Source organism: Phyllostomus discolor, chromosome 3 (genome assembly GCF_004126475.2).
Source record: "Phyllostomus discolor isolate MPI-MPIP mPhyDis1 chromosome 3, mPhyDis1.pri.v3, whole genome shotgun sequence".
Taxonomy (NCBI): Eukaryota; Metazoa; Chordata; class Mammalia; order Chiroptera; family Phyllostomidae; genus Phyllostomus; species Phyllostomus discolor.
In genome coordinates, this window is record NC_040905.2 from 131,352,437 (window position 1) to 131,374,203 (window position 21,767).

The window sequence follows — 21,767 nt, forward strand, 5'->3', positions numbered from 1 at the left end:
AAGGATAGAGCCAAGAGCTAAATTCAATACTGTTCCTGGGAAGGAACCAACCTATATTACCAGGAACATAAATAATAGACTCTATAATGTAAACCTCAATGGAGAAAAAAGAAGTTTATTTAATATAGCACTATCAAGTCTTGTAAATACTAGTAATACTCAAACCCCAAAAGAAAGTGAAATTCCCCAAGCTAGTGTAGCTAGCTCAGTGGATTGAGCTCTGGCTTGTGAACCAAAGGGTAGCAGGTTCGATTCCCAGTGCAGGGTACATGCCTGGGTTGCAGGCCAGGTCCCCAGTAGAGGGGTGTGTGTGATGCAGCCACATGCTAATGTTTCTCTCTCTCCTTTCCTCCCTCCCCCTCTCTAAAATAAATAAATACAAATTAAAATTAAAAAAGTGAAATTCAAGATCTTTTCATAATCACTGGGAATGTGCCACTACATCCAACTGGCCCTCTGTGAAAAATGAATGGTGGCAGAGATTATATTTCCTTTAAAATACAGGAATCTTTAGTTTATATTTTTATCAGACACAATCAATCACCTATCTTTTGATCTTAGGCAGGAAGTCCTAGTTATTCATGCTGGGTACAGACCAGGCTTTCTTTACAGCAAAGAAAGAAGTTGGTTCCCCAACCTGACTGAGGAAGTAATTCAGTCATATGCACCATTCTGTAATTCACTACCAAAATTAGATACAATTACAGCACATTCACTGGTATAATGATTAATTTTGTGTCAACTTGGCTGAGCCACATTACTCAAGTCATTACTCTACTTTTTTTCCCACAAACGGATTTTTTTGTAGAAAAACAACATGTAAGTCAGCAGACTGTCTTCCATAATGTAAGTTGGGCCATGTACCATTAGTTGAAGGCTTAAGAAAAGGCATTCTCCCTGAAGGAAGAGATAATTCTGCCTTCAAACCCAGCTACAACATGAACTCTTCCCTGGGTCTCTAAACACTCCTTATATATATATCATACACACATCATTTGTTCTGTTGTTCTGGAGAACACTAGCTACAACCAGATAAAGATTCTATCCTAAACTCAGAGACATGAAATTTCTACCACTGTGACTCTAAATAAAACCAATATAAAAACTTAGCCAAGTGAGAGCAGAAACAGGCAACTGGGAAACTCAGAGGCATGGTTTTCCAGTTCAGTTACTCATCCTTTCTACACTCATTAGTGGCATTCTTCCGTTGCAAGCAGTTGGTTCTTGAAAAGGGAGATATTTGATGTTTCTTTAATCACATTTCAGAACAAGACATTTTCTCCTTGCTCACCTTCAGAGGTGGTCACATGGCTCGCTCTCGCCACCCTCTTCTGAGGTTTACAAAAGACTCATGTGAATTTTATTTCTTTACTTTCTTTAAGGGAATTTTAATTAACTTTGCTATTAAGTAATATGACTAGGTTTATTCTAACACAGTTCCTGTTTGAGCATTTTTATTTCCTCAACACTTTCTTTCTTTATTTATCTGTACAGTTAGAATAAATGAGGTTTCTTTAATGATAGCTACAGTTCTTAATATCTTACAGCAATCACCTCTACTTTCAAAGTATCAAGTTTAAACTTGCCTTTTTCTATTAAAATCTACAATTAAATCAGAACTACACTTTCTGTTCCCAGACCAAGACTAAAACCAAACAAAAAATTCTTTTTTTTTTTTTTTAAGATTTTATTTAATTTTTAGGGATGGAAGGGAAGGGAGAGAGAGAGAGAGAGAGAGAGAGAGAGACATCAATGTGCGGTTGCTGGGGGTTATGGCCTGCAACCCAGGAATGTACCCTGGCTGGGAATCGAACCTGGGACACTTTGGTTCCCAGCCCGCGCTCAATCCACTGAGCTATGCCAGCCAGGGCCCCAAACAAAAAATTCTTAGTAAAAAAAGGTGAAATTTTAAAAAGCAAACACATTAGCACATAGTAACCTCACCTGCCCACTTTTACCACATTGCTAAAACTGAGACTTTTGTTTCAAATTGTTATTTTTTATGTTGCTAATATTTTAATTTTTTTCTTTATCCTCACCTGAGGACATTTTGTTCCACTGCTGTTAGAAAGAGATGAAGGGAGAGAAACATCAATGCAAGAGAAGCATGAATTGGTTGCCTCCCATACATTCCCAGACTGGGTATCGAACCCCAAACCTAGGGAATCAAACCTGCTACCTTTCAGTTATAGAATGACACTCCAGCCAACTGAGCCATATCAGCCAGGGCAAGAATTTCTACATTGCCTTAAACATTGCCTTATTTAGAAATAAAGAAGGGTTTTTGTTGCTTTTTCTTTAACATTTTTACATTTATTTTCCTCTCATGTCTGTTTTGTCTTTCTAGATGTATCCCTCTGGTGAATCAGATATGGTTCATAAATGCAAACTCTAAACTCCTGCAAGCATCAAATGTTATTTTGCCCTCGACCCTAAATAACCTAGGTATACAAGTCAAATTTCAAATTCTTTTCCCTCAGCACTTTTATTGAAAAATTATTTTCATTTTCCCCTATCTCCCAGAGTTACAGACAACAGATGTCAATCTGATCCTTGCTTCTTTGGGAGTAACTCATTTTTCTTTAACTTTAAGCTGCTTTTAGAATTTTCTTTGTTCCTGAATTCTGAAATGTCAGCAGAACTTGTGATATGTTTTTAATGGTCCCTCATTTGCACTTGGTCAGCCTAAAGACAGCTGTGCAAAATCATCTTCAATATTTATTATTTTCCTCCTCCATCCCCCTTTGAAACTTTCATTAGATGAATGAATGCTAGCACCTCCAGATCTATCTAGCCTCTGTAACTCAAGTTCCCTCTCTCCTACTGTTCACCAAGAACTCCTCAGCTCAATTTTCCTTGAACTAGGTAAAATAAACAGGCTTGAAATGCAGCCTATTGAATATCTTACATAGTATTTTTAATTTCTACAAACTGATTGTTTCCTTATCTTGAACAGTTTTTTTCTCTTCGATGAACATGACGCTGATCTCTAAGGATAATGTTCACTTCATTTCTTGATTTCCCCTATAAACTCTTTGGGAGTCAACCTTCTGTGCTGGGCCTGGTGCCTTCTGAGTGGTGGTTTTCTACAAGCTTGCTGATTCAGTTAGCTCTCCTATTCTATGTATAATTTCCTTTCATGCTGTCAGTGTTCCTTAAGTAACTGGTGATTCCCAATGTTCATATATTAAAATGCCAAGACAAAAGTGGTATCTGTGGCTATGGCATATTTTTTCAGACCAAGTAAAGGTCCTAAAGTCTAGGCAGAACCTGCAAAAGTGTAGGTTCTGATGAAGCAGCCATGACCCACACAATTGCAGAGCAGCCAGGAGTAAGCAGACATACCTTAAATCAGGGGAGGTAAGTGAGCATCTGGGGACTAGTGCAGTGGGGTTCTCATCTATAATGACTTTGGTGATCATGACCAGTCTCTGTTGTCTCTGACCTGGACAGCAGGAGTCTTGTGTAAAAACATCCACTTTTTGGAGGTCTTCCTTTTCAGCTCAAAGTGGCGGTGAGTTCCTCAGCTCAGCTTTTTATATAAATCTGTCCCCATCTACTTTCTATGTTTCAAAAGTCTCTCAGTGTTCTGATCTGCTGGGTAAAGTGACCTTTCTATATCAATAACAAAAACTGCAAATTTTGAGAAGTTGTTATAATATAATTAGTGAAATACTATTTTCTCTGTTTATAGAATCGATACAACCCTGTTGGTAAACAATTTGGCTCTCTGTTGCCCCAGTGATTCCACATACAGGAAAATTATCAATAATAATAATAATGGATGAGCACAAACATGTAGTTACAGTGATGTTCTGAGCAGTGTTCATAAAAGGGGAAGTTGGAAATAAAAAATGTTCAACAGGTCCCAATGATTCAAAAATTAGTAGTGTATCTTTATAATGAAATAACTACATGGCTATTAAATCAGAGAAAAGAATTTAAAGACATTTTTAAATACCCACAAATGAAGAAAATGTGACTGTTGGAAAAACTTTATACATGCAATTGTCCATACAGATATACAGAAAAAAACTTAAAATATGCATTAAATTATTAACAGCTATAATTCCTGGATGATGGCATTAGAAATAGTTGTCTTCTTCCGTGTTTACCTGTGTTTTTAAAATCTGTCTGCAATGGCTTAAGTATTTTACTTTTTTTAAAAAGATTTTATTTATTTACTTTAGGGAGTAGAGAGAAGGGAGAGAGAAGAGAAGAAGAAAAACATCAATTGTATGCCCCTCACCAGGGACCTGACCTGAAACCCAGGCATGTGCCCTGACTGCAGATTGAACCGGCAACCCTTTGGCTCACAGGCACTCAATCAACTGAGCCACACCAGCCAGGGCAGTATTTTACTATTATAAGCAGATAACATACAATTTTTAAATTTAACTGCAGATAAATTAATGCAGTGAATGTGCCATTTCTATAAGCAATTATATATAAAGCCAGACTTATACACTGTAATGTTATCAATTCCAAATTTTATTCCTATTGCCTTGTTTTAATTGAGGGTAATTCTACTTTTAGAATGAATTCACACTAGTTCTAAAAAAGGAGCTAATACAGATACCATTCCTCTCCAATGTGTTTAATAAACAACTTAATTTGACTGAAAAATCAGAGACAACAAAGACAGTTTTATCCCGAATACACACTGAAGGTAAAATAAGTAATTAAAATATATTACTTTTTAGCCCTGGCTTGTGTGCCTCCGTGGAGTGAGTGATGGTTTGCAAACCTAAAGGTTGCTGGTTCGATTCCCAGTCAGGGTACATGCGTGGGTTGCAGGCCGGGTTCCCAGCAAGGGGTGTGTGAGAGGCAACTGATCTATGTATCTCTTGCACATCAATGTTTTTCTCCACCTTTCTCCCTCCCTCCCCCTCTTCTCTAAAAATAAATAAAATCTTTAAAAAAGTAAAATAAAATAAATTACTTTTTAAAATCATTAATCAAGCTTTCCAATTATTGGCCTTGAGTGCCCTTGCAGCGGAAGTTTCCAAGTATTTATAAATATTTAATTTCTTCCAGTCAGCATCTACTTGAAGACAAGGTTCAGAAAGTCCCTAAATAATAAGTAATGTAGTATGAATAATAATGGGCACATTTGATAATTACTGAAGGTGGGTAATAGGGACTCAGGATATATTATATACTATTCTATTTTTGTATATATTTAAAATGTTTTATACTATAAAGTTAAAAACTATATATTAACAAGTACTTACACGTAACTTTCATTTCTAATTGCTTACTTAGATTTTTAAAGCAACAAGAAAAAACTTCAATAAAAAATAAAGCTTACTTTAGTTGAACCAGTCTATACAGAAGCAAACAATGACTGCAAGAAGGTATGAAAAGGACATAAGGACACTGATCATCTCTAGACCATGCAATCTAAGAGCAGATACAAACAAAAATGTGGGATTAAGGATTTAAAGTAATTTTTAATGTAAAATGGGGGCTCTGTGAATATGGTGATTTTGATTTATGCTCCTCTTGATATATGTATTTTTAACAACCTTCAATCTCTTGTACTTTTCTTGGGAAAGAGACACACACCAGGTAGTCAATAAACAAAGAGCAATACTGTACACACCACCAAGACACTTCATTCCACCAAAGTCATATAAAGTTACAGCCAAGTACAAATAACAGGCTGCATTTCATGGTGACCCAAACAATTCCAGGATAAAAGTAGAGAAACCAGAGTTCAACAATGGTCATCACTTTCCTAATCTTCAGAAGCTATTTCTTGAAACAAACAGTTCAAAGAAAAAAGTAATAAAGACATTGGATAGTATATGGCTTTATTAGGGATGAAGTGATACCTGTCCTGATGGCTAAGAATGGCTTTATCTATTAGTGTAAATTAAAAAGTAAAGCCATTCTTACCTTATCAATGGGAATAAGTGATAACCAAGTACATAGCATCTTACCACCTTTCATTGCTATAAGAGTGTGTACTAATTTCCATACAGCTTGACATAGCTCTCTGATGTGCCTAAGATATCAGGCCTGATGACAGTTTAGGCCAGTGCTTCTCACACTCTGATATGCATCCCATCACCTGCAGAGATAGTGAAAGGAAAGTCCATGCCACTCCCAGGTGTGGAGAGCAACCAAAGGCTCTAACAAGTTCCAAGTGCTACTGTTCCTTCTGACACAGCATCATACCTTGGGTAGTGCTGATACAGAACAAACCCTAATTTCTATGCACCCATGTTCCCAAAATGGTAAACTAAGGTTGTAGAAGACATTTATATAGTCTGCTACAATCGTATCAAAATAAGTTCTGAAGTACCATTCCATTTTGTCATCAAGAGAAAGCCTGTGTTTAAAAGACCTTTCATCTTTACCTAGACTCCCTTAACGACTTTAATTAACACTATTCCTCAAGAGTAGTTAAATATCTATTCTGATAGCCAATATTTAAAGGTACCACACCTGTTAAATCATCACAATTCTACCAGGAGTTAAAACTGTCACATACTATGTACTTTGTTATGTGAATTACTTACTGACATACTCTCTTATTCTATTTAGTACTGTGATATAAAAGCAGTTCCTTTACTCAGTTCCAGCAGATTTCAGAAGGAAATATTGACTGAATCAAAATAATTGTCTTTTTGCAAGATGTGTCTTGGCAAGTAGAGAAAAAAAATTATTCTGTTGTGCTTTTTTGATAAAAGTTCTATAGCTGATATCATCATTCTCAGCTTCAAGTAACAAATATAAAATAGGACAGAGAAAAAAGTTTTCCATCCCTATCATTACAGCTTATTTCATTACTCTGTGTACACACTGTGTACCATGAGACATACTCGAAATGTTGACATGCCCGGAGGATCTTCCACAGTGCTATTCACTTTCACTGGTGTGAGTAAGAGAGTTACTGCAAATTGATTAAAAGTATTACATGTTTTGACCATTTAAGACTGTCAACACCATGCTTCATTTAGACACCCACTTAACAGTTATCTAAGTCTTTCTGTTGATGACTAAAATAATGCATTTTTCAGATGTGACACAACAAATCACGCAGTTTGGGAAATAGTGTGATAGTGAATGTGGTATGATGTGATGGTGTTTTAGAACCACAATGTTCTGTTTCTGAACCCTAACTCAGTCACTTCTATGGCATTGGACAAGTTACCTAGCCTGTGTGTACACGAAGGTATACTATGAAAACACAAGAACCACAGCAAGTATACTGGGAGGATGAGGAAAACAAGGACAGTCTCCGTCAGTGACTAGTATTTGTGTCTTATAAAAAGGAAGGGAAAACATTCCCTGGAAAAATGTCTAGTTAGTGTGTAATGGTAACAGCTCCTGCCCATTTTCTAGATGTAGGTTCAAACAAATCAAAGCCAAGTCACACCCTCCAACAAAGAGTGCCCTGAAGTGGAAATCTATCCACTATTCAAATTAGGGAAGGAAAAACCAGATTTACATTTGAAAACTGAAACAAAGAATCTCTATAGCTAAATTCACCTTAGACTCCCCCAACTATACTTTTCCCTTTAAGATGCACTTCCCATGCAAACACATTTCCCAAACCACCTCCAAGATCGGTTTGTCTGCAAGCTTGTCCCAAAACATAAGAAGGGGCCTGGCCTGCAAGAAGGCAGATATGTTTGTGTCTATTTACTTTAAAAAACAAAAACAAAACCAAGACCCAGCTACATAATGGGGTTCAGAGGCAATCCTCTGAGCACCTCAGACCTGATTCCCCGAACTCTCCCTGGCACCCATGGGGGCAAGAACTGTTGTTCTCTGGGTGCCGGCTACGCTGCTATACTGTGTCCTGTGTGCTCCCATGACTGTCTCAAGCAAGCAAAGGTGTGTGCACATGGGATTACTGCTCAGCCCCCCTATGCCAACATGTGCCAGTGAGACAGATATGACCACAAGTGGAAAGCCACAGTGTGGCAGTCAAGGGAAGAGTAAGGCCCCAGCTCTGCCTTTCCATGAACATTTCATTTGTAGAAAGTAGACTATGCTGAAAGCTGAAAACCCACGGTTCTAATCCAACACTGATTTTAGCCATGAGTAAACTGAGTACCAGGCAGACAAAGGAACCTGATGAGCTCATCACTGAGACTGTCTGGTTCCTCCTTCAAAGCGTGCTTCTATTTAGGGGCCTCTCCATCAGCACCACCCTGCCTACCCCTCCCAAAGGCAACTACTATTAACAGCTACCACTGGTGAAATGGGGAAATCATTGTTTTGGTCTTTTTTTCCCTTTCTACCCATCTTCGTATTTGTATTGAGATTAGGAAAACATTGTTACTTTCATTTCATTTCAAATTCTCTCTTTTGCTACAGAGAAACATGTTCAAGGCTTCTTCTAGTCACAATGCACCTCCTATTAAAGCACTAGATGGGAGCTCCCCACATCACAAAACACACAGGACTGATGATCCTTTTAGCTGTTACACATATGAATTGCAAAATCTTGATAGGCACATGTTAATTCCTTGTGTATTTGGAGGAAAAGGTAACTAGTATACCAAAGCCATGAGTTGACAAACAATACAGCTTAGGATGAAGCACATGGAATCTCTCTCACACAAAATACGTTAATAATGGGCCCCAAAGCTGAGATCCGTGAATGCCTAAATCCTCTATCTGGAAATATGCAAAAATGTAAAAACAAAATGTACACTACATTCTCAAAGGCATTTATTTTAACCTAAGTAGCAAAATCTGTTTTAATGAACTGTTCTGTTCTTGTAAAGTTAATGTGTAATTTGCTTTATTCTCCACTGCATTTAAGTTTTTATCATCGCCTTCTATTTGTGCCAAGAAATGGTTTACCACTTATGGTAACGTTAGGATGATGAGCACAGACATATTATCTCAGTTATTAGATCACTGGATATGGCAGAGCCAAGACAGTGATGGGAAATAAAATGAAATTAAGAAGAACTTCATCAAACCTTAGGAACATAAGAGAATACTTACCTTCACAGTTTTACTTTCCATGTCATTTCTTTAACTGAATATCACAGACACTTACATGACCTGTTTGTATTCATGTATTCTTTTAAATGTATTCATTTAAAAGGACACAGGTTTACCTGAATCACCAACAATTACTAAAAGGAACCTTCCACAATAGCCCAAAGACCTCTCACACTCTTCAACCACTATGGTGAGTGAACAAGGGCATAAGCCTATCAATATGAATAATTTGGAAATAACTGCTATAAGGAGGTGCTAGGGTCAAGGAATCTATGGTTAAGACTCATATGATCAGAACTGATTTGTTTAGAGTGGTTTGCGTGGTGCAGTAGCCACCACCAGTCGTGGTGGATGCTTGTGGAATCTAATAAATATAATACAGTACAGGAAGATAGTATTATGTAAGATCGTATCTCAATTTTCTCCTTGGACACAATTATTTACACTCAAAAAACAATCGAGGGGAGAAAAAATGACTTCTGTAGTCTGGTACCTATAAAACTTAGGATCTGTAACACATTTGTCATTAAAATTACATGGCTACTTAATTCTCTTCCAACACGCATATGCTTTCTCTAAATTACAAGCTCTTCATTCATCTGAAATGTTACAAAGCAGTGAGTGTGCAGGCAGTGTGCTAGCCAGGCCCTCAAGTATGAATTATGGCTTCTGTCCACAAGAAGCTCCTTGTTCAGCAGTGGATCCAAGAGTCAGAGAGAAACCTGCATGCCAAGAGGGAAGCCATTCCAAAGAGAAATGGGAATGGGTCATGATGCACCTGCCACAAAGGACACCTCTTGCTTCAATCCAGCTCCCATCAAGCTGGAGGGGAAATTGTGACCCAGAGGCTTTTAAGGGTTGAATGAAGGACAGACCTAGGCACACTTAGGCCAGGCCAACAACGAGGGTGTCGTCAGGGATGTGATCCAACCACGACTCAGTGTGTAGTGAGGTTATGTGACAGGCTGGCAGCTGTGAACAAAGACCTCACTTACAGAGGCTAGTGTCTCACATGGGTGACGTTATATCCCATGTAACCAAAGGCCACAACCTGCTATCTAAAAGCAAGTTTCCATCAGAATTGCTTACTTGTGGGATGTCCCTTTTCTTCATCATGCTTGCAGATACACCAGCATGGCCTAAAAGAGAAGTGAGTGTAAGTCAATGAAAACTGGATTAAAAAAATAGTTCAAACTCAAGAAAAACTTACTTATGAAAGCTGAGATATAAAGCGTGAAAATAAACTGTAAACAACCAATGTGAGAAAGGCATTTGTTTACTGAACTTTCAAAAAGATGTTAGGGGTTCTAGGAAGATAAAATGACAAACAATAGTTCATCTCCCCAAACTGCCATAAAACACAAAACCAAAATCATGTGGACAAGAAATACAACAATAAAAAAAGTGACAATCCAAACAATAAAGTACTAAAAGTTACAAAACTTGTCTTTCTGCCATACAACTAAAAACCAGGACAAAAAAATATGCAACATCTATACTCAGACACTGCAAAGACAAGCTGCACAAGACTATGAGACCAGGGAGCTAAAAGCCAGGTGGTGTCCTGCACTGGCCCAGATTGCATTCTGAACAACTGTGGATGATGCCATATGAAACCAAGAACACTGTGGTTTTCCTTGTTGAGAGTCAGAGTGAGGCTGGGGAGAGGATAAGGTGGCTGGGAGTTGTGGACAGAAGGCTGACAATGAGATCTCAGTAGAGGCTCCAAACTTTGCAAGGAGTGAGGCGAGTGGAGGGACAGCTTAAGATACTAACCTGCAAAGGCATGAAGGTTGTTCCATGTCCATCTAGCCACCTCTCTAAACACATAGGGAAATCAGTAAAAGCCAATAAAAGGTGCCCCTAACAAAAAAAGCTACTGTAGACCCATCCTGGCATCTGCTTCCAGAATAAACTCTAATTTTACAGGTATCAACAAAAATTGAATACTTACACAACAAATTTCAAATGTCCAATGCCCCAACAAAAATTACTACACATACAAAAGAGTGGCAGACTGTAAGCCTATAACCAAGCAGGTTATCACCAAAATAGTGTAATTCACAGGCAATAGTAATAACTATGCTCAAATGCCTAAAAAACACAAACACTTTGAATCGGAAAATGGCAGTACAACATAAGAAACAAATGTAACTGGAGAAAAATACATGATCTGAAAATTTTAAAAAGTAATCACAATGTGATCAATAGCTGATTGGACCCCATGGATAGAAAGATCAGTGGACCTGAGACACTGTACTACAAAGTATCTGAATGGATCACACACCACCACCACCACCACCACCACCAACAACAAAAAAAAACGGGGAAAATGAACAGCCTCAGTGACCTGTTGGGCACATAACATAAATGAAACTGTACTCCACAAAAGAGAGGACAGAGGAATGAAGAAAAAAACAAATTTGAAAAACATAATGGCAGAAATTTTCCAGATGTGATAAGTATCTGGATACAGCCCAAGAAAGATAAAAAACAAAGAAAACCATTCTAAGTCACATCCTAGTCAGGTTTCTGAAAACCACTGGCAAAGTCTTTTTAAAACAGCCAAAGAATAAAAGACATTACAAATCGGGAAACATAAAATACTAATTCCAGATTTGCTGTCAAAAACGATGTAAGCCATAAGACAGTGCACTCTTTATCTTTCAAGGTGTTGCTAGAACAAACAAATCAACCTGCTTGTGAATTCAGAATACCATAAACAACAAAAGTACTTCCCAACCCCAGCATCAATTAAACATACATAGTTGAAATACACCAATGAGGAGACCATAGAAAAAAGATAGTATCAGACAAGTTTACTTCAGGGAACAACAAAAAGGTTATTTCAAATGATAAAAGGGTCAATTATTCAAGAAGTCACAACAATCATAAATTGGTTTGAACCTGATTACAAGCTACTGAAAGACATAAAGCAAAAACTGACAAAATCGACAAGAAAAACTTACGTACCCATACTTAGGGATTTAAAAACTCTTTTCTATTAGTAATATAACAAGTAGAAAATCAGAAAGGATATAAAAGACATGAACATCAGAAGCAGTCAACTAGTTAGTTTACATTTATAGAGTACTAATTCAATAATGCCAAAACACACTTTTTTCCCCCAAGTTCACATGGGACATTAACTTAGATGCACCATATGTTACTCACAATGCAAACCGTCAATACACTTGAAACAACCTGGAATCATATAAATTACCATATTTTTCCGTGTATAATGTGTAACAACGGTTTTGTGTGCATTATACACAGGATCATTATATCCTTGGTATGTAATCATTATAGCCATGTACAAGCACATCTTTATTTTTTCCTAAAAAATTTGGGCAAAAAAAAGTGCGTATTACACATGTTCTCTGGTCACATCTGAATTAAACTAAAAAGAAGCTAAGATATTTGGAGGGACCTTAGTGTTGAAAAATAAACAATCTTCTGAAAAAAAAATCCATGGTTCAAACACAAAATCACAATGAAAATTCAATTTATTTTGAATTAAAAAAAATGAAAACAATCTATCAAATCTGTGCCATATAGCAAAAGCAGTACTTACCATATAGATAAAAATTCACGTTAGGTAACAAGAATACAAAGAAAAGGGCAAGATGGAGGAATAGGTGGACGAACCTACCTCCTCGCACAACTAAGATTAGAACAACAATAATTTATAGACAGAATAACACCCAGAACTGACAGAGGATTTATCTGAATGAAGTCGGACAGCCAAGAAGTTGAAGTAGACCCGTACATCCAGACTGGTAGGAGACGACGAACCAGGCGGGCACGGGTTGGCGGCGCGCAGAGGTCGGGGAAAACTTGGTGCGAAATTGGCGCTAAAGCCATCCGGTGTACAAAAATGCAACGGTGGTCCCTGAGTATGCAAGCTGCGGCTGGCAGACCCAGTGAGGCGGCGATTGTGGACCAGGGCAGAGCTCGCAGCCCAGGATCCCAGAGAAGGGACGGAGATCCCAGGAGAACAGAACTACCGCCATTGTTTCCTCCCGTCCGCGCTCCCACCCCCACATACAACGTCATGCGGAACAACCCCAATCTAGCGACTGGGGTGCCCAGCCCCGGGGAACATCTACGGCTCCGCCCCCCACTGTAACAAGAGCGACCAGACTGAAGAAAAAAAAAAAAAGAAAAAAAAAAGGAGAGACAGGGAGAGATATGTTTCCAACAGAACAGATCAGTCCCCCAGGACTCACCCTTTTGAGTGACCAAGAAATAGCCAATCTATCAGATGCACAGTTCAAAACACTGGTGATCAGAAAGCTCACGGAATTGGTTGATTTTGGGCGCAAATTAGATGAAAAGATGCAGGTCACCACATAAAAGAGATGCAGGAAGATACATGGAGGAGAGCCAATAGTGAAGGGAAGGAAATTGGGTCTCAAAACAATACAGTGGACCAGAAGGAAGATAGAATCAACCAAGCAGGAAAGCATGATGAAATAAGAATTCAAAAAATTGAGGAAAAGCTTAAGAGTATCCAGGACACCTTTAAATGTTCCAACATCCGAATTATAGGGGTACCAGAAGGGGAAGGGGGAAAAGCAACAAATTGAGCATGTATTTGAACAAATAATAAAGGAGAACTTCCCCAATCTGGCAAAGGGAACAGTCTTCCAAGAAATCCAAGAAGCTCAGAGAGCCCCAAAGAAGTTGGACCCAAGAAGAAACACAACAAGGCACATCATAATTACAGTAGCCAAGGTAAAAACGAAGGAGAGAATCCTAGAAGCAGCAAGAGATAAGGGGACAGTCACCTACAAAGGAGTTCCCATCAGACTGTCAGCTGATTTCTCCAAAGAGACCTTACAGGCAAGAAGGGGCTGGAAAGAAGTATTCCAAGTCATTAAAGACAAGGACCTACATCCCAGATTGCTCTATCCAGCAAAGCTCTCGTTTAAAATGGAAGGGCAGATAAAGTGCTTCTCAGATAAGGTCAAGTTAAAGGAGTTCATCATCACCAAGCCCTTATTTTATGAAATGCTAAAGGGACTTATCTAAGAAAAGAAAATAAAGAAAAAACATGTATAGTAAATGGACAGCAAACTCACAATTATTAACCACCACACCTAAAGCAAAACCAAAAGAAACTAAGTAAACAACTAGAATAGGAACAGAACCACAGAAATGGAGGTCACATGGAGGGTTAGCAACAGGAGGGTTGGAGGAGGAGAGAGGGGGAAAAGGTATAGAGAATAAGTAGCATTGAATGTAGGTTGAAAATAGATAGGGGGAGGGCAAGAATAGTACGGGAAATGTAGAAGCTAAAGAACTCATAAGTATGACACATGGACATGAACTAAGGGGGGGGGAATATGGGTGGGAGGGGGGTACAGGGTGGAGGGGAGAGGAGGGGGAATAGGACAACTATAATAGCATAATCAATAAAATATATTTAAAAAAAGAAAAATAAATAAAAAAAAGAATACAAAGAAATGAAAGACTTTTTATTATAAATACAGAAGTTCTCCTGGGAGGAGGATAGCTTCTGAGTTCTCTCTCTCCTTGGCCTTAGATTAAAGTGACCATTTTATAAACAAGTATTTCTGCACTACTGGTACATTTGCAATTTTAAAGTTAACTGAAGAAGGAGATTGGCTGATTGGTCAGCATAAGACTGTTCATTCCAGTTCACAAATAGAGACGTTAAGACACAGCCCTGATGCTGAGAACGCCATGGCCATCCACCTCCACCTTGCATGTCTTCATACACTCAAAGTGAGCAGCTCATCGATAAAAGATAAGATACAGGCTGCAGAGCAAATCTACCTGAAGGATCCCTGGCACATCTCTAGGTTTCTACACAATTAGTATGAGGAGATAAGACATGCTAAAGCAGATGGGGAAATACAGAATTCTATCAAGTTCTACTAGCACTGTACCAAACATCAGGATCGCCTACCTCCCTTCCCATGCTGAATATAAAGCAAAGGGCAACTGACTTTATTTAGCACTTGGTGCAGCCCCAGCATAACATACCATCCCTGTCCCTGCATCCTAGGCAAAACTAATCAGGCCCCATTTATCCACACAAAGTTGACTTTCCTCTATAGAAGAGTACCACGGCAGAAACAATTTCCTATTGACCACTCTGGAAAAGGTAAGCCATTCGTAGTTCATCCTTAATTTTTAGGAATGAACAAAGATGAACAGTCACATAAACAAAACCTCAGTGGTACAACTAAGAAAGATGGAGAAAAAGCAGCATTGCTGTTCATGAAATGGTCCAAGAGCTACAAAGATTAAATAAAAGTATTGTTATCCTTGGGTTCTGGCCAAGATAGAGGTGTAAGTAGATACACTTCACTTCCTCACACAACCAAAAGAAGGACAACAACAAATTCAAAAACAATAAACAACCACAACTGCCAGGAAATCAAACTGCATGTAAATCCGACAACCAAGGAGTTAAAGAAATTCTCATCCAGATGGGTAGGAGAGGTAGAGACAGACAAGTGGGCAAAGAGGCTGCAAGGAACCAGGCCACACCAGTGAGGCAGCTGAATAGAAAACTCAAGACTCAAAACCTCTAGCTGTAAATACTGTGGGGGTTGTGAACGCAGGAGAAACTCCCAGTCTCACAGGAGAGTTCTTGGAAAGCAGGGCTAGAGCAGAGGAAGTGAGTGGCATTGTTCCCTCTTTGATCCCTCCTCAAGAGAAAGTGCTACAATGCAGTGAGGTGGGTTGCTCCACCCAGGCAAATACTTAAGGCTCTGCCCCCTTACAGCACAGAGACAAAGAAATATGGCCCAAAAGAAAGAACAGATCAAAACTCCATAAAAGAACTACATGACGAGGAAATAGCCAACCTATCAGATGCAGAGTTCAAAACACTGGTAATCAGGATGCTCAGAGAATTGCCTCAGCTTCGTCGCAAAATGAAGGAAAAAAATGAAGGCTACCCAAAGCCAAATGAAGGAAAATATACAGGAAACCAACAGTTTCAGGAAGGAAACCGGAGCTCCAAATCAACAATTTAGAACAAAAGGAATAAATAAACATCCAACCAGAACAGAATGAAGAATCAAGAATTCAAAAAAATGAGTAGAGGCTTAGGAACCTCTGAGACAACTTTAAATGTTCCGACATCTGAGTCATAGGGATGCCAGAAGGAGAAGAGGAAGAGCAAGATATTGAAAGCTTACTTGAACAAATAATGAAGGAATATTTCCCCAACCTGGCAAAGGAAGTAGACTTCCAGGAAGCCCAGGAAGCCCCGAGAGTCCCAAGGAAATTGGACCCAAGGAGGAACACACCAAGGCACATCATAGTTACATTAACTAAGACAAAGATAATGAGAGACTCTTAAAAGCAGCAAGAGGAAAGGAGAGAGTTACCTACAAAGGGGCACCCATAAAACCACCAGCTGATTTCTCAGAAGAAACTTTACAGGTAAGAAGGGGCTGGAAAGCCCTAAAGTCATGAAAGGCAAGGACCTATATCCCCGATTACTCTATCCGGCAAAGTTATCATTTACAATGGAAGGGCAGATGAAGTGCTTCCTAGATAAGGTCAAGTTAAAGGAGTTCATCATCACCAAGCCCTTATTATATAAAATGTTCAAAGAACTTATCTAAAAAATAGAAGATTAAAAACTATGAACAGTAAGATGACAACAAACTCACAACTATCAACAAATGAAGCTATAAAACAAAAACTAAGCAAACAACTAGAACAGGAACAGAATCACAGAAATGGAGATCACATGGAGTGTGATCAGTGGGGAGGGGGAGAGGAAGAATGGGAGGAGGTACAGAGAATAAGAAGCATAATTGGTAGGCATAAAATAGATGGGGGAGGTTAAGAATAGTATAGGAAACAGAGAAGCCAAAGAACTTATATGTACAACCCATGGATATGAACTAAGCAGGGGGGGAGATACAGAATGGAGGGGGGATAATGGGGGGGAAATTGGGACAACTATAATAGCATAGTCAATAAAATATAGTTAAAAAAAGAATTGTTATCCTCAAGGATCTTAAGATATTATAGTTGTAAACAAAAACAAGTTATAAAAAGGAAGACAAGAGTTCTTGAAAATGAAAAAGAATAGAGAAAACTTCCTGTTTCCAGTTCAGTACGTTAGGAGCTTGGAAGTCATTACTCCATCCTAACAAGCTAAAAAATTAACAATTCTTTCTATATTGGTCACACAGGTGTGGTCACAGGGCAAACCACTGATCCCAAAGCTAGAGAAACAGATGTGCACATACACAGAATTACATCTCGTCCAGATACTTCCAGGCAACCAGTGCTGGGGCAGGAAAACCTGAAAGGTAACTGACCAACAGTTGGAGACTCAGTGTAGACAAGTGTAAGGGATAAAAACTCCAGGAACCGAATCAAGGGAGAGATGGCGTGGGGGAGCCAAATTTTTCTGAGTTTTATCTCTAGGAGTTCTCTACCAGGTTCTCCTCACAGTGAAGATCATTAAAAAAATCCCTTCCTGATTCCAGCAGAGGGAGAGGGAAAGTGCCCCTTTTGAAATATACCACAGCATTCTGTTCTTAAGGGGCCTACCCTCAAAAGAAACTACTTTATCAGAGACTAACTGAGATGAGGACAGGGAAAAATACCCATCGAGAGCCAGGGGTCCCCTTATGTGAAGAGAGATTCAAAATCAGTCCCCCTCCAGTTCTGTCCCACAAAAGGGGGAACACTTGTGAAGGTCACATCAGTGGAACAGACTCACTGAAAGACAGAGACCAAATTACATCACTATAGAATGTACCCCCCACCACACACACACACACCCACACACCTAACCATCACCTCAGTAAAAGCTTATTCACTAGAATTCCTTTACTCAGTACATCATGTCTGGTTTTCATCAAATAATTATAAGGTATATTAAAATGAAAATCAGCAGCCCCAGCTGGTGTGCCTCAGTGGATGAATGCCCACCTGCAAACCAAAGAGTCACTGGTTTGATTCCCAGTCAGGGCACATGCCTGGGTTGCAGGCCAGGCCCCCAGTAGGAGGTGTGCAAGAGCCAACCCACACATTGGTATTTCTCTCCCTCCCCCCGCTCTAAAAATAAATAAAATATAAAAAGAAAGGAAAGCCCTGGCTGGAGCAGCTCAGTGGATTGAGCACCGGCCTGCAAACCAAAGGGTTGCTGGTTCGATTCCCAGTCAGGCAGGGTACATACCTTGGTTGCAGGCCCAGATTCCTGGTAGGAGGCATGTGAGATGCAACCACACATTGATGTTTCTCTCCCTCTCTTTCTCCCTCCCCACCCTCTCTAAAAATAAATAAATAAATAAATAAAATCTTTTTTTAAAAAGATTTAATTTAAAAAAAAAAGAAAGGAAAAAAAAGCAGTCTGAAGAGATAGGAGTAGGCATCTTAACCAGCCTCAGCTAAGGCAAGAAGGTTGGAATTATCAGGCTGGAAATTTAAAATACTTATGAATAATATGGTAAGGGCCCCAGTGAGAAAAGCAGACAACATTCAAGAACAGATGGTCAATGTAAGCAGAAAGATAAAAATTACATGAAAATTCAAAAGAACATGGCAGAGATCAAAAACAACAGAAATGAAGAATGCTTTCGATAAACTCAGCAGACTGAACACTGCTAAGAAAATAATTTCTAAGCATGAGAATATGTCAACAGAAACTTACAAAACTGAAATGTGAACAAAATAAAAAAGACACAGGCAGGAAAACAAAACAAAACAGAATATCCAAGAACTGTGGGACAGTAACAAGGGGTGTAACATATGCATAATAAAAATGCCAGAAAAACTAAATAAAGACAGGAACAGAGATATTTGAAGCAATTAACAACCTATAATGTCAGACACCAAACCACAGTTTCAGGAAGCTCAGAGAACACAAAGCAGAATAACTGACCAAAGGGCGGGACAGGGGGAAGTATATATGTTTATTATAATGAAAATGCAGAAAATCAGACTTCCTTCTGGTCAGGATGGCTCACCTGTTCCCACAATCACATCAAATTTACAACTACAGTATATAACAACCATCATTAAGAACCAATGAAAACTAGCTGAACAGAAGTTCTATAAAGAAAGATATAATGAAAAAGCCACATCAAGACTGGTAGAAACAGCAGAGAGGCAGTATGAGCACATCCAATATCCACCACCTAGTGATTAAGATTCAGAAGAACATCTTGAGTGTACAGGTGCCCCACCAGGAGATAGGGGTTAGAGCCCCACACAGGGTAACACTGCTGTAGGAGGAGTCCCCCTAACATGTGGCTGTGAAAACCAGTAGAGGATTGCATAGGAGAGAAACTAAGGGCTGCAGGAAACCAAGACACTCTGCTCTTAAAGGGCCAGTGCACACTCACTTGTTTACAAACTCACTCAAAACTCCAAAGCAGCAGCAGCAGCAGCAGCTCAAAATGTACCAGAGACACATGGGGAAGACCTGAATTTACTAACTTCAGAGTACAGGGTGGAGGGGCAGGGGGCAGGGCAACTCTCTGGGGAAGAGACAGAATGGAAGTGCTCACACACCATACTGTTCATTTGTTTATTCGAGCTCTCCTTCCACCCATCCAGTCCAGTGCAGGTGAGAATCATATCCATACTGTCTCATTAACCTGGCTAACGCTGGTTGTTCCTCATACCATGGTGACTCTCCAGAGATGACACCCCATCCAATTCTGGACAGAGCCTCTTCCAGTGGCTTCTCCACACAAGCAGCCCACCTGGACTAGTGCTATGAACTTTCCCCAAATCTTTCAAAGGTCCACCCACCACCAACTAGCAGCAGCTGACTTCAGTGTCCCTTGTAGCGCTTGCTAAGCAGACCCAAGCCCAGCATAAGAAGCAACTTGTCTCAACTTGCATTGTAACTACCATCAGGTGACCCCAAGCCTGGAATAACAAGCGGCCAGCCCTAGCTGGTGTGGTTCAGTGGATTGAGCGCCTGCTTATGAACCAAAGGGTCGCCAGTTCAATTCCCAGTCAGGGCACATGCCTGGGTTGCAGGCCAGATCCACAGTTGGGAGTGTGCAAGAGACAACCACACATTGATGTTTCTCCCCCTATCTTCCTTCTTCCCTTTCTCTAAATATAAATAAATAAATAAAAAGAAACGGCCAGTCTTGGCCTGTTATATAGCTTCAACTAAGGAGCCACAAACCCAACACTTGTGGCTGCTGGCTTCAGTTCACAGCACAGCCTCTCCCAAGCAGTTTCCAGTCCAGCACAAGCAGCAACTTACCACAGACAACTTTGTAGCTCCTACTAAGCAGCCCCAAACCCGGTACAATCAGCGGCAGAACTTGGAATGCACTGGAGCCCCTCTTAAGAGAACCTCTTAAGAGGCTCCAGTCCCAACACACTTGGTGGCCAGATTCAGACCACACTAGAGCTACAAAGACCCAAGGGTTGACTCTGATGGCACCAAAGCCGCACTACAGCAACTCCTACTGCTTTTTGGGGTCAGCCCATGCAAAACAGCTTGTTCTCTGTAGTCAAGGCCAGCCCTCAAAGCCAGTCAGCCTGAGGGTCAACCCCACCCATTGATACATCATAATTAAAATGCCAAAAGTTAAAGACAAAGACAGAACCTTAAAAGTAGCAAGAGAAAACTAGTTAGATACAAAGAAGCACGTTCCCATAAGACTATAAGCTAATTTTTCAACAGAAATTTTGCACAAAATATTCAAAGTGGTTAAAGGCAAAGACCTACACCCAAGGTTACTCTATCCAGCAAGGCTAACACTTAGAATCAAAGGAAAGATAGAGGCTCCCAGAAAAGAATAAACAAATAGCTCATCACGACTAAACCAGTATTACAAGAAATGTCAAAGGTACTTCTTTAAGTAAAAATGACCAAAAATAGGAATAATAATAGGAAAGAGAAAATTCTCACTGACTAAAGCAAACAGTAAAGGCAATGGGTTAACCAATTATAAAACTAGTACGAAGTTTGAAAGACAAGTAGGAAGACCAAGGGTAATTACAACAATAAATTAAGGGATAGACATAAACATACCAAAAACAAAAAACAAAAAACCCAAAACATAAGAGATAAAACTGTAGTGATTTTATAATATATTTGAACATGGCTGGGTGTATATGAAGAACATGGTAACGACAACCCAAAATTCTATTAACAGTATACAAAAGAAAGAGAAAAGAATCGAAACTCAACACTAAAGTTATATACATACAACTGTACTTGATCAACAAAAAAAAGTTATATATATAAGAGACCAAGAGAGAAAAAAACAGAGAAACAGAAACAATCAGAAAACAATAAAGGCAATAACTACAAATCTATCAACTACTTTAAATGTGAATGGATTAAATGCTCCAATCAAAAAACAGAGTGGCTGGATAGATTATTTTTTTTTAAAGACATGTACATATGCTGCCTATGAGAAACCCACTTTGGATTGAAAGTCACATACAGGCTGAAAAGAAAAGGGATGGAAAAAGGTATTTCATGAAAACGAAAATTTAAAAAAAAAGCTGGGGTAATCATACTTCTTTGATGTAAAAGAGACTAAAACAAAGATTGTTAATAAGAGACAAAAAAGGGTATTTCAGCGCAGGCCTAGTAGCTCAGTTGGTTAGAGCATTATCCCCATACACCAAGGTTGTGGTTTGATCCCAGGTCAGAGCATATAACAAGAACCAACCAAGGAATGCATAAGTGGGGCCACAAATCCATGTTTCTCATCCCCAGCCCTTCCTCTTTCTCTAAATTTAAAAAGGGCATTTGATGATAATAAAGGGATCAATCTCAACATTTAACTCAATAAAGTTAAGAACAC

The 21,767-nt window shown here is 39.2% G+C and overlaps 1 protein-coding gene across 1 annotated transcript in view; it reads right to left on the minus strand.

Annotated features, from left to right (window-relative positions):
* The window catches only part of SPIN1 (spindlin 1), a 79,264-nt gene that overhangs the window by 15,881 nt on the left and 41,616 nt on the right, over positions 1–21,767 (minus strand). The window contains 2 exon segments of the mRNA XM_028531463.2: positions 10,063–10,073; positions 10,075–10,112. Of these exon segments, the coding sequence (XP_028387264.1) occupies positions 10,063–10,073; positions 10,075–10,112 (49 nt within the window).